The sequence below is a fragment of the Coregonus lavaretus genome, assembly GCF_964263955.1.
Source record: "Coregonus lavaretus genome assembly, contig: SUPER_35_unloc_3, whole genome shotgun sequence".
Lineage (NCBI taxonomy): Eukaryota > Metazoa > Chordata > Actinopteri > Salmoniformes > Salmonidae > Coregonus > Coregonus lavaretus.
In genome coordinates, this window is record NW_028167179.1 from 1,237,627 (window position 1) to 1,249,746 (window position 12,120).

A 12,120-nucleotide genomic window follows, 5' to 3' on the forward strand; every position below is an offset into this window, starting at 1 on the left:
AGATCTGTGCCTCGACACAATCCTGTCTCGGAGCTCTACGGACAATTCCTTCGACCTCATGGCTTGGTTTTTGCTCTGACATGCACTGTCAACTGTTGGACCTTAAATAGACAGATCATGTCCAATCAATTGAATTTACCACAGGTGGACTCCAATCAAGTTGTAGAAACATCTCAAGGATGATCAATGGAAACAGGATGCACCTGTACAGGATGCACATTATAATGTATGAAAATGATCTGGTAATACATTTAAAAAATCTTCATATGTAGAGTTCTCTGCCATGTTTGTAAAGTCTATTTTGTAACATCTTCCTGTAGGTGGTTGGCTGGAGGCTAACAGAGAAGACTGGGCGGCCATCTTGGATTCCCAGAACCAGGCCGGTGCAGCCAGGGGCCCGGGGGACAACATCACCGAACAGGCAAGGACCAGAGGCGACATAGTGGAGGTCAGTAGATGGGACAGCATCCTCAACTCTGGGCTGGGAAAAAACACTGTTAACCAGAAACAGTCAGTCAAACACAAAACAACATCCGATCTTAGTTAGGAATGGGCATTTTAAATGATTTCACTATTCAAATAATATCATGATATTTTTTTGAATATGTGGATAGCCGAAAAAATGTGTTTTAAAGAAAACATCTATATTTTTTTAACTTAAAAGGAGACTTTTAGTTCGCTGCGCTCTGCTTGTTTCGCAGAAGGGTGAGGGAGGGGCGAGAGAGGAGCAGGGGCCTGTGTGTGTGACAGTCTATGTGTCTGGCATGGAGAGAGAGAGAGAGAGAGAGAGAAAATAGCCAAACAGACTCGCGCTGGTTAGACAAACTTGTTGCTGACATAGGTTATCTATCATACCATCTGGTAGTGCCTATCTTGACTGCATCAAATCGTTTGTATAAAAGCTAGCTAGCTACAGCAGTCAGCTAAGTTAGCTAAGCAGCAAGGCCAATTGAAGCTATTTTGCTGCGCTCCCTGTACTTGTCTACAACTCTATTCATATGAAACAACAGCCTACCTGTTGGATGATCAGTGTAGCCTACTCCTCATTTAGCCATATTAATTATGTAATTTTTATTCCATTTTGCATTGATTAGAAATCTCCCACTTCACTTGCTACACATGGAGCCTCAGAATGTAGCGCCGCTTTGATTTATGACAATAACAACAAGCTACACCTGTGAAACGTGTGTGTGGTCTACCGGTGTGACTTTTTTATAGGGCACACTCATAATAAAACGTATATACAGTACAAGTCAAAAGTTTGGACACACCTACTCATTCAAGGGTTTTCCTTTATTTTTACTATTTTCTACATTGTAGAATAATAGTGAAGACATCAGAACTATGAAATAACACATACAGTGGGGGAAAAAAGTATTTAGTCAGCCACCAATTGGGCAAGTTCTCCCACTTAAAAATATGAGAGAGGCCTGTAATTTTCATCATAGGTACACGTCAACTATGACAGACAAATTAAAATAAAAAAATCCAGAAAATCACATTGTAGGATTTTTTATGAATTTATTTGCAAATGATGGTGGAAAATAAGTATTTGGTCACCTACAAACAAGCAAGATTTCTGGCTCTCACAGACCTGTAACTTCTTATTTAAGAGGCTCCTCTCTCCTCCACTCGTTACCTGTATTAATGGCACCTGTTTGAACTTGTTATCAGTATAAAAGACACCTGTCTACAACCTCATACAGTCACACTCCAAACTCCACTATGGCCAAGACCAAAGAGCTGTCAAAGGACACCAGAAACAAAATTGTAGACCTGCACCAGGCTGGGAAGACTGCATCTGCAATAGGTAAGCAGCTTGGTTTGAAGAAATCAACTGTGGGAGCAATTATTAGGAAATGGAAGATATACAAGACCACTGATAATCTCCCTCGATCTGGGGCTCCACGCAAGATCTCACCCCGTGGGGTCAAAATGATCACAAGAACGGTGAGCAAAAATCCCAGAACCACACGGGGGGACCTAGTGAATGACCTGCAGAGAGCTGGGACCAAAGTAACAAAGCCTACCATCAGTAACACACTACGCTGCCAGGGACTCAAATCCTGCAGTGCAAGACGTGTCCCCCTGCTTAAGCCAGTACATGTCCAGGCCCGTCTGAAGTTTGCTAGAGTGCATTTGGATGATCCAGAAGAGGATTGGGAGAATGTCATATGGTCAGATGAAACCAAAATAGAACTTTTTGGTAAAAACTCAACTCGTTGTGTTTGGAGGACAAAGAATGCTGAGTTGCATCCAAATAACACCATACCTACTGTGAAGCATGGGGTTGGAAACATCATGCTTTGGGGCTGTTTTTCTGCAAAGGGACCAGGACGACTGATCCGTGTAAAGGAAAGAATGAATGGGGCCATGTATCGTGAGATTTTGAGTGAAAACCTCCTTCCATCAGCAAGGGCATTGAAGATGAAACGTGGCTGGGTCTTTCAGCATGACAATGATCCCAAACACACCGCCCGGGCAACAAAGGAGTGGCTTCGTAAGAAGCATTTCAAGGTCCTGGAGTGGCCTAGCCAGTCTCCAGATCTCAACCCCATAGAAAATCTTTGGAGGGAGTTGAAAGTCCGTGTTGCCCAGCGACAGCCCCAAAACATCACTGCTCTAGAGGAGATCTGCATGGAGGAATGGGTCAAAATACCAGCAACAGTGTGTGAAAACCTTGTGAAGACTTACAGAAAACATTTGACCTGTGTCATTGCCAACAAAGGGTATATAACAAAGTATTGAGAAACTTTTGTTATTGACCAAATACTTATTTTCCACCATAATTTGCAAATAAATTCATTAAAAATCCTACAATGTGATTTTCTGGATGTTTTTTCCTCATTTTGTCTGTCATAGTTGACGTGTATCTATGATGAAAATTACAGGCCTCTCTCATCTTTTTAAGTGGGAGAACTTGTACAATTGGTGGCTGACTAAATACTTTTTTTCCCCACTATATATACATAAATTGTTCGGCTGCCATCTGTGCTGGGACAGTTTCTGACTCGTCCAACCTGAAGAGGCACCAGAGGGTCTTACAGCTGCCACCAGTGTGAGAAGAGGTTCTCCCACCAGCACCAACTGAAGATGCACCTGAAGGTCCACAAGGGAGAGAGGCCGTTCGCCTGTATGCACTGCAGGAAGAGGTTCTCAGAGAGGAGCTACCTCAGGATACACCAGTAGAAAATGCACACAGTCCATGTATAGAGTATAGTGGCATGTAATGTAGTACTAATTAGTTTGTTTGTAGTTCATTCTGTTGGTTTTGGATATATAGAGTGAATGTGTCATAATACCCATAGAACTTAGTGGTCAAACAGGGAAATGTCTTTTTTCCACCATTCATTTTTCCCATAGGGGATTTTAGAAACACTTAAAAATAAGGGCTGTGTTTCGTGTAGGCTTACCCTGGTGTGACATTTTGATAACCATGTAAATCTATGTATGTAGTAGGGAACTGGATGAGGTGAACTGAGGAAAACATGGTGTGATGTGATGGTGTCTGTAAAATTGCTTCACTGATGAAAAGTGACAACCTTGTCCTGTTGTTTGATGCTGGTGTTTTATAATGAGGAAATGATAGTGCCTTAATTCATGTTTACTTGACATAAAGTAGTCAAGCTGTGTGTAATGTAATGTTGAACCTTTTCCAGAGTATTCCAAAATTCATTTTATCAAAGTGAGGGTATCAGATTTACAGAAAATATAGTGTTACCATAGTGGGAAATTATTCTACTTGTCACATGTATCGTTTCATGTAATAAAAGTACTTCACGTTATGTGAGTGTATGACAATTTTGTTGAAATTAAATACAGAAAGTCAGCACAGAGTAAATATTGTATCATTGCAGGGGCTGAGTTTCCCTTATCTCAGTCGAACCAAAACATACTTCATTCTTGAATCAACACATATGGAAAAAATTTTTATGATTAACGCCAATTGCTCCTTATTATTAGGTACATTAATCCAGTGTTAGAGATGGGCTTGACTGTGGTTAACATTTTATAATATCATGTCATGTTTTGTGTGTACAGCAAAGAGTTTCTTATATAAACCTCTCTTCTGTACAATTTGTGTTTACAGTCTGCAGTCCATGAGGACCTGCTGATAACCGGTGTTGCTGGCGGGCGAGACTGGACCTCTGAGGTGGCTGGTCACAAACCTTGGCTCCGGATCAGGACCCTGGATCAGGAGCCGTCGCTTTTCATTTCCGAGTCAGAAACAGAACCGAACCGTGAGGGACAGAGACTCCACCACAACCATCACACAGAACACAACCAGTGGACAGGTGGACTAAACAACCTCAGTCCTACTGGTCTTCAGATAGACAGAGGCTCCAGTCAGGGCTCCAGTCAGCAGCCCATACTCTTCTCTTCACAGTCTCAGCGCAGGGATGAAACAGAGCCTGGGGCTGATAGAGATAGACCCTCCTGTTCCTATGACACAAACTCCACAGTATCCATGATGAACAGAGCAGGTCACCCTGGGCTTCAGCCTTCAGAGAGAGTGGTGGGAGACACCTCCGGTGGGAGTCTAACAGGAAGTCTGTCTTCTCCTTCAGGATCTTGTTTAATGCCTGGTGAATGGGTTCATAGAAGGCCTGGACCTGGGTCTAGCCTTCCTCAGTTACCTCATGGTTACCCCACCAATACAGACCGGGTCAGGATGGGCATTCACCACAAGAGGTACCTAGCCTATAACACAGCACACAATCTAAACAACACCCAAACAACGGCTAGAGGTCAAGGAGGGACCTCAAAGACTAACCACCTGAGGGTGGTGGCTCCTGCTTCTACCTCGTCTGGTGTCATTGGGTTACAACGTGGGAGGCCGAGCAATAGGACGGACGCCGACAAGCCGTACAGCTGCTCCACATGTGGGAAGCGCTTCGCTAGGGCAGACTATTTGAGGGAGCACCAGACCGTTCACACCAAGGAGAGGCCCTTCAAGTGCAAACTGTGTTACAAGAGCTTCTCTTTCCTGACTAACCTTATCAGACATAGGAGTGTCCACAACCGGGAGAAATCTTAGCAGTGTGGCTCGAGATGTACGCAGGGGATATCTGGAAACTATTCTTAAGTTGACATATTATAGTTCTGAAGTGTTTTGGGGTAAGAGGGTAATTATCCACATACCCTTCATTAACCCTTTGTTAACTTGTCATTTGAAACATGCTTGTGTAAATACCTGTTTTTAGAGAGACCTAGGCCAAACAAAGACAGTTTAATATTTACCTTACTGAGGTGATGTAGATGGAATAAAGTAATTCTATACTTTTCTTCTGTATTCTTGCTAACACACTGTTCTTTCTAAACATGTCTGCCCTCAGCTTGAAAGATACTGATCATGGGAGATTTGATGTGTAATGTAATAAACAGTACCATAATTCAAAGAACAGCGTGCAGACCTTTTTAATTTAAGCACACCCTTTCAGCTATGACGCCAACCAATAAGATCCTTTCTCTTTATTGTAGAACAGTTTCCACGTTAGTGTTTTTATTGTTGTTATTTAGACATTTATTTAAATCCTGGAGCTCAAAATATGACTAATTTAACTGCACATCATCACATACTTACTGCAGAAGTATTTTATTCGCATTGGAGACAGAACTTGGTTGATAGATGTTATCTGGATAACGCTAGCTAGCTGCTAACAACAGCTAACTGTATGGTTTTTCACAATCAAATAGCCTCCATCATGGAGGTGCTAGCAAATGCAGCAGTGGCAGACATCTGTAAACTCGTAGACGAAGACTATGTAGTGTTTCGTTTGGAAATAACTCAAAGCCAGAAAGAAAACAGGACATTGCGGAGGAAACTACAGCTACTGGAACTGAAGGTGGCACGGGAGCGCGCAGAGAGGACAATGCGAGAGCGTAGTGTCAAGATCCTCGACAGATACAGAGGCATGTCAAGAGGTACAAATTGCAGAAGGCCGAGGCTGCGCGGCCTGTTACCTCGTTCACCTTTGCGCGTGTTCAGATTCGTTATCCAGAAATGGGTCTTGGTCAGGTTTTGGATAGTATGCAATAATTCCCCTGATTACTTGGCTGTCTTGAGCAAAGACACAATATCATATTATAACCGAATTCTTGTTTAATGCACTTCCTATTATTTACTCAATGAAAACAATGTGATGCATGGAACATAATACATCGATTTAATAAATAATATATCAAGAAGTTGAGAAGTGTTACCTTACATCCTTGCCAATTGTAGACAGTGACAATAGTATGGAATAGCTTTTGACACAATAGTATACCGTTGAGCATTGACAGAAGCTAACCTAACCACCTCTTTCCCCCCAATCACTCTCTCAGGTGAAGGACATCTCACTGGAGGCCACAGGAGCTTTGTGAAGCCAGCGGGACACAAAACATGGAGAGATGGCCAACCAATCACTGTTGTGCTGGGGTCAAGCTGGAGAGGTCAAGGACCCGACTCAGCATCACGGTGGTCAGTGGAACGCTGCGCCCCGTCCTCAAATCAGAGACAGACACACAGGCTTTAACAGGGCTGGGGCGACTGAGCTGTCCTCCTTTTCCCCACTCAGAGTATTTACTTTACGGTAACCCAGCCCGAGGACGGTTCTGTCCAATCGGGACACAGGTGAAGCGTTACAGAGTGGCAATGATCAGGTCCTGTTCATACGCTACAGAGACAGAGATGATACCTGGTGACGTGCCTGTGCGCTTAGATAGACAGATTAATCCAATGAGAGGGGACTGGAACAAGTACAGTAGTTGTGTATACTCTGAAGGGTGCCTAGATAAGAAAGGGGAGGTTCTGGTCGTAGACCGTGAAAGTGGACATGGAATGCAGACGAGACTCACTTAGGAGAAGGACACTCGCAGGGCAACACTAGTGACTTCTTAGACTACAGGGAAAGCTTAGAGACAAATCTAAATGTCGCAACCCACTCCCCTTTCAACGTGTACAGGGGTGAAATGCTTCAGCTGTACCCAGTGTCAGATGCGCTTTGCCCGGGCTGGCAACCTAAAGATACACCTGAAGGTCCACACGCGTGAAAGGTTTTCTAACGTTTAGATCAAACCCTGCATTAAAAGACTAAGATTAATTGTCATTAATTCCAACCTAGTTTAGAAGCCTGTCCATGTTTAAAGCCCCTCTGTTACAACGCATTCCATGGTGTTCAGAGTTCAAGGGGTAAATCAATCTCCCGAGGGGGAGAGTAATAAATTGGGCAATTCTCTCTCTGTCCACAAGGAGGCACTCCTCCCCCATAGGTGGCTTATTACTGGGATTCATTGCTGATTCCTCCCTGTAGTCTACAGTCGTGGTCAAAAGTTTTGAGAATGACACAAATATACATTTTCACAAAGTCTGCTGCCTCAGTTTTTATGATGGCAATTTGTATATACTCCAGAATGTTAGGAAGAGTGATCAGATGAATTGCAATTAATTGCAAAGTCCCTCTTTGCCATGAAAATGAACTTAATCCCCCAAAAACATTTCCACTGCATTTCAGCCCTGCCACAAAAGGACCAGCTGACATCATGTCAGTGATTCTCTCGTTAACACAGGTGAGAGTGTTGACGAGGACAAGGCTGGAGATCACTCTGTCATGCTGATTGAGTTAGAATAACAGACTGGAAGCTTTAAAAGGAGGGTGGTGCTTGAAATCATTGTTCTTCCTCTGTTAACCCTGGTTACCTGCAAGGAAACACGTGCCGTCATCATTGTTTTGCACAAAAAGGGCTTCACAGGCATGGATATTGCTGCTAGTAAGATTGCACCTAAATCAACCATTTATCGGATCATCAAGAACTTCAAGGAGAGAGGTTCAATTGTTGTGAAGAAGGCTTCAGGGCACCCAAGAAAGTCCAGCAAGCGCCAGGACTGTCTCCTAAAGTTGATTCAGCTGCGGGATCGGGGCACCACCAGTGCAGAGCTTGCTCAGGAATGGCAGCAGACAGGTGTGAGTGCATCTGCACGCACAGTGAGGCGAAGACTTTTGGAGGATGGCCTGGTGTCAAGAAGGGCAGCGAGGAAGCCACTTCTCTCCAGGAAAAACATCAGGGACAGACTGATATTCTGCCAAAGGTACAGGGATTGGACTGCTGAGGACTAGGGTAAAGTAATTTTCTCTGATGAATCCCCTTTCCGATTGTTTGGGGCATCCGTAAAAAAGCTTGTCCGGAGAAGACAAGGTGAGTGCTACCATCAGTCCTGTGTCATGCCAACAGTAAAGCATCCTGAGACCATTCATGTGTGGGGTTGCTTCTCAGCCAAGGGACTGGGCTCACTCACAATTTTGCCTGAGAACACAGCCATGAGTAAAGAATGGTACCAACACATCCTCCGAGAGCAACTTCTCCCAACCATCCAAGAACAGTTTGGTGATGAACAATGCCTTTTCCAGCATGATGGAGCACCTTGCCATAATGCAAAAGTGATAACTAAGTGGCTCGGGGAACAAAACATCAAAATGTTGAGTCCATGGCCAGGAAACTCCCCAGACCTTAATCCCATTGAGAACTTGTGGTCGATCCTCAAGAGGCGGGTGGACAAACAAAAACCCACAAATTCTGACAAACTCCAAGCATTTATTATGCAAGAATGGGCTGCCATCATTCAGGATGTGGCCCAGAAGTTAATTGACAGCATGCCAGGGCGGATTGCAGAGGTCTTGAAAAAGAAGGGTCAACACTGCAAATGTTGACTCTTTGCATAAACTTAATATAATTGTCAATAAAAGCCTTTGACACTTATGGAATGCGTGTAATTATACTTCAGTATACCATAGTAACATCTGACAAAAATATCTAAAAACACTGAAGCAGCAAACTTTGTGAAGACCAATACTTGTGTCATTCTCAAAACTTTTGACCACGACTGTACACTAGTCCCTATGAGGTGCTTAGTGATACAGGTTATGGGTTCTATAGGCGATTGGTTTCATTTATGGGAATTAGATTCAATTATGAATTGCCCATCTGTTACCACAGAAGGGGTCTGTTTTTCAGAGATGTCTGTCCCCTTTCCAGCTGGGTTACAAGGTGCTGTGGCACCGATACCTATGACTGGCTGAAAGGGAATGTAACGTTATCACTAACTATTGTTCCCTGAAGGAGGGAAACGAGGTACAACACCTGTTTGGCCCCATGCCACCCATTCCTGGGCTCAGTGAAAAGTGGTAATAAATTGAAGGGATGAATCCGAGCACCACACTTATCACCTGTGGAAGGCGGGGCTTCCAGTGAGGCACGGATTTCATTGGCCTTGTCAGGCGTGATTGTAGATCCTTTAACCAAAGTCACGAGAGTGCAACTCCCTACAGCATGTTGTACCTCATTTCCCTCCTTCAGGGAACAGTAGTTATAGTCATAACGTGGATTACATAAGAAAACATTTATAGTTGCAGTAGACTAACATCAAAATGTGGCCATGGATGTATTACTCATTTTAAGGTTGAATAAATACTGTTACATTAGTTTGTAAGATAGCCTTAACTTAAGGCTATTTACTGTATTACAAAAATATTATTGAGTTGTGCTTGGTTGACATCGCAACCAAATAACATTTAAAGGATATCTAATTGGATAGTTTCATCTGAGCCATTGCCTTAATCCTATTCTTTACCTTTTATTTTTGGTTTAGTTAAAATGTGTTAACTTGTCGACAAGTTAATAGGCTATTTACTGTATTGCAAAAGTCATTTTGAATTGTGTTTGGTTGTCAACAAATTCCAGTTTGTCTACAAATTAATGACGCAGGTTACACTTTTGCAAAGCTACTCGGTTAAAAATAAGAGCATGAATGACAATAAAGGTATGACTTGAATTATATGCATAATGATGTAGAAACAATATCGCTCAGCTTGGGAACTTTTGGTGGGGGGGAAGTAGCCTTTATAAGTCTCCATGGCGGGTAAAGACCATCACTTCGTTGTCTTGTTGGGAATAGTAATAATTCATGACAGTACGCATTGTAATAGTTTAACAGTTGTTTTTCATTTTATTTCTCACATTAAACAGACATTTGAGAAGGATTTGAGAAGCGAATTGCTTGCAGTTGTACCTATGACGCACAGACACACTAAAGCTGTACAGTGTAGTTAGAAAAGTCAGTTTACATTATTTGCAGATGTGTTCCCTTTTATTTACAAATCGAAAAATGTAACATTTGAAATGAATGTGGCAGAACAGTTAAGCCAAGAGTTCCTGTGGGAGTCTTCTCCTTCAGTCTTTTTGCCTCCTATGCCTCATTTCCCATTAGATGGGATTTTCCCAATGCCAACTTCACCTGAGACAGCCACTATCCAGTGTCATGTGTTGCTGAATTACAGATCTCGCTATCCCAATGTCGCTGCTGTCCATGGTGCTGAAATATCCAATCTCGGCTATTTACATACATAGGACCATCCACACTTGACACCACACACACAAGTTAATGCTTTTTCTCTCACACACTTTTGAACATTGCACAACCTGCAACAAGACACTGAAACAACACTTAATTTCAAGTTTGTTTCTTTCTGAATAAAGATGAAATCAATGTGTGGAAGGAGATTGGACAATGTATAGGCATTCCCTATAGCTGTTTTTGACTGGAGCATGATCAGATTGCTTTGTTTGAGCCAGAATGGAAATTTGGTCTGAGAAACGACGCCCATTATAGCATGACTATTTCAGACAGAATTAACTTTATGTTATATGTAAAAATATAAATAAGGCAATGTTTATATGACCCCCTTTCAAACAGTCACTTATTTATCACTTTCTTGCAGATATACAGTGCATTCAGAAAGTATTCATACCCCTTAACTTATTCCACATGTTGTTTTCTTACAGCCTGAATTCAAAATGGATTCAATTATAATATTTTCTCTCACGCAGCTACACACAATACCCCATAATGACAAAGTGAAAACACGCTTTTGAAATTTTTGCAAATGTATTGGAAATTACATACAGAAATATCTCATTTACATAAGTATTCCCACCCCTGAGTCGATTAAAGCTGTGTCTTTCTGGGTAAATCTCCAAGAGCTTTGCACAACTGGATTGTAAAATATATGCAATATACATTATATAGACAGCCATTTTTCTTTAGCCATAGGTTTTCAAGCCGAATTAAGTCAAAACTGTAACTAAGCCACTCAGAAACATTCAATGTCATCTTGGTAAGCAACTCCAGTGTCACACCCTGGCTCTGGGACTCTATATGTTGAGCCAGGGTGTGTTCATTCTGTTGTGTTTATTTCTATGTTGGCTAGAGTGACTCCCAATCAGAGGCAACGAGTGTCAGCTGTCGTTGGTTGTCTCTGATTGGGAGCCATATTTAAACTGTCTGTTTTCCCTTTGTGTTTGTGGGTTTTTGTTCCGTATTGGTCATTGTTGTACCCCCCTGTATATATAGCCTCCCTACTGTCACTTTATTCTATTGTATATATAGCCTCCCTACTGTCACTTTATTTTTTACTTCTGCTCTTTTTTTCTCAACACTTTTTTGTTGTTGTTTTTATTCTTACTTTTTTGTTTAAAATAAATGCACTGTTGGTTAAGGGCTGTAAGTAAGCATTTCACTGTAATGTCTGCACCTGTTGTATTCGGCGCATGTGACCAATAAAATTTGATTTGATTTGATTTGATTTGATGTTACCGTGGACTTCACGAGTCGTTTCTTGTTTTGTTTATTGTGGTCCTCATCTCTGTTAGACGATCGTGACAGAAAAACCCACCATACAAGGACCAAGCAGCGTGTCCAGGAGCAGGCAGCCTGGACATGGGAGGAGATATTGGACGGTAAAGGGTCCTGGACATGGAAGGAGATACAGGCCGGGATGGATCGGCGTCCGTGGGAAGAGACGGTGGAGGCGCGCCGGAGAGAGGAGCAGCGGCGCCAAACGGGTCAACGTCGGACAGGAGAGAGGCAACCCCAGAACATTTTTAGGGGGGGGCACACGGCATGGACGACGGGGCTGACGGAGGCAGACAAGGGGCGTATTCAGAGGGCCACCAGGTTACGGGGGTCACTGGTCAAAGTAGAGCCTACGGTGTGCGTCGCCAGCCCGGTCCGGCCTGTCCCTGCTCCACGCACCAAGCCTACGGTGTGCGTCGCCAGCCCGGTCCGGCCTGTCCCTGCTCCTC

General features: G+C 43.0%; 2 protein-coding genes across 3 annotated transcripts in view; both read left to right on the forward strand.

The window, feature by feature from the left end:
* The window catches only part of LOC311110312 (uncharacterized protein), a 33,582-nt gene extending 28,186 nt beyond the window's left edge, over positions 1-5,396 (forward strand). The window contains exons 6-7 of one of the 2 annotated variants that reach the window (XM_084188849.1): positions 321-448; positions 4,091-5,396. In XM_084188849.1, the coding sequence (XP_084044975.1) occupies positions 321-448; positions 4,091-5,038 (1,076 nt within the window). In that variant the 3' untranslated portion in view covers positions 5,039-5,396. Of the gene's footprint in view, positions 1-320; positions 449-3,003; positions 3,786-4,090 lie in introns of those variants that run through there. The other variant, XM_084188850.1, reaches the window with a different exon arrangement.
* Positions 5,397-5,705: 309 nt separating this feature from the next.
* The window catches only part of LOC311110304 (uncharacterized protein), a gene marked incomplete at both ends in the record, with an annotated part of 170,178 nt that continues 163,763 nt past the window's right edge, over positions 5,706-12,120 (forward strand). Inside the window, one exon of the mRNA XM_084188840.1 lies at positions 5,706-5,925. Coding sequence (XP_084044966.1) covers positions 5,706-5,925 — 220 coding nt within the window. The remainder of the gene's footprint in view (positions 5,926-12,120) is intronic.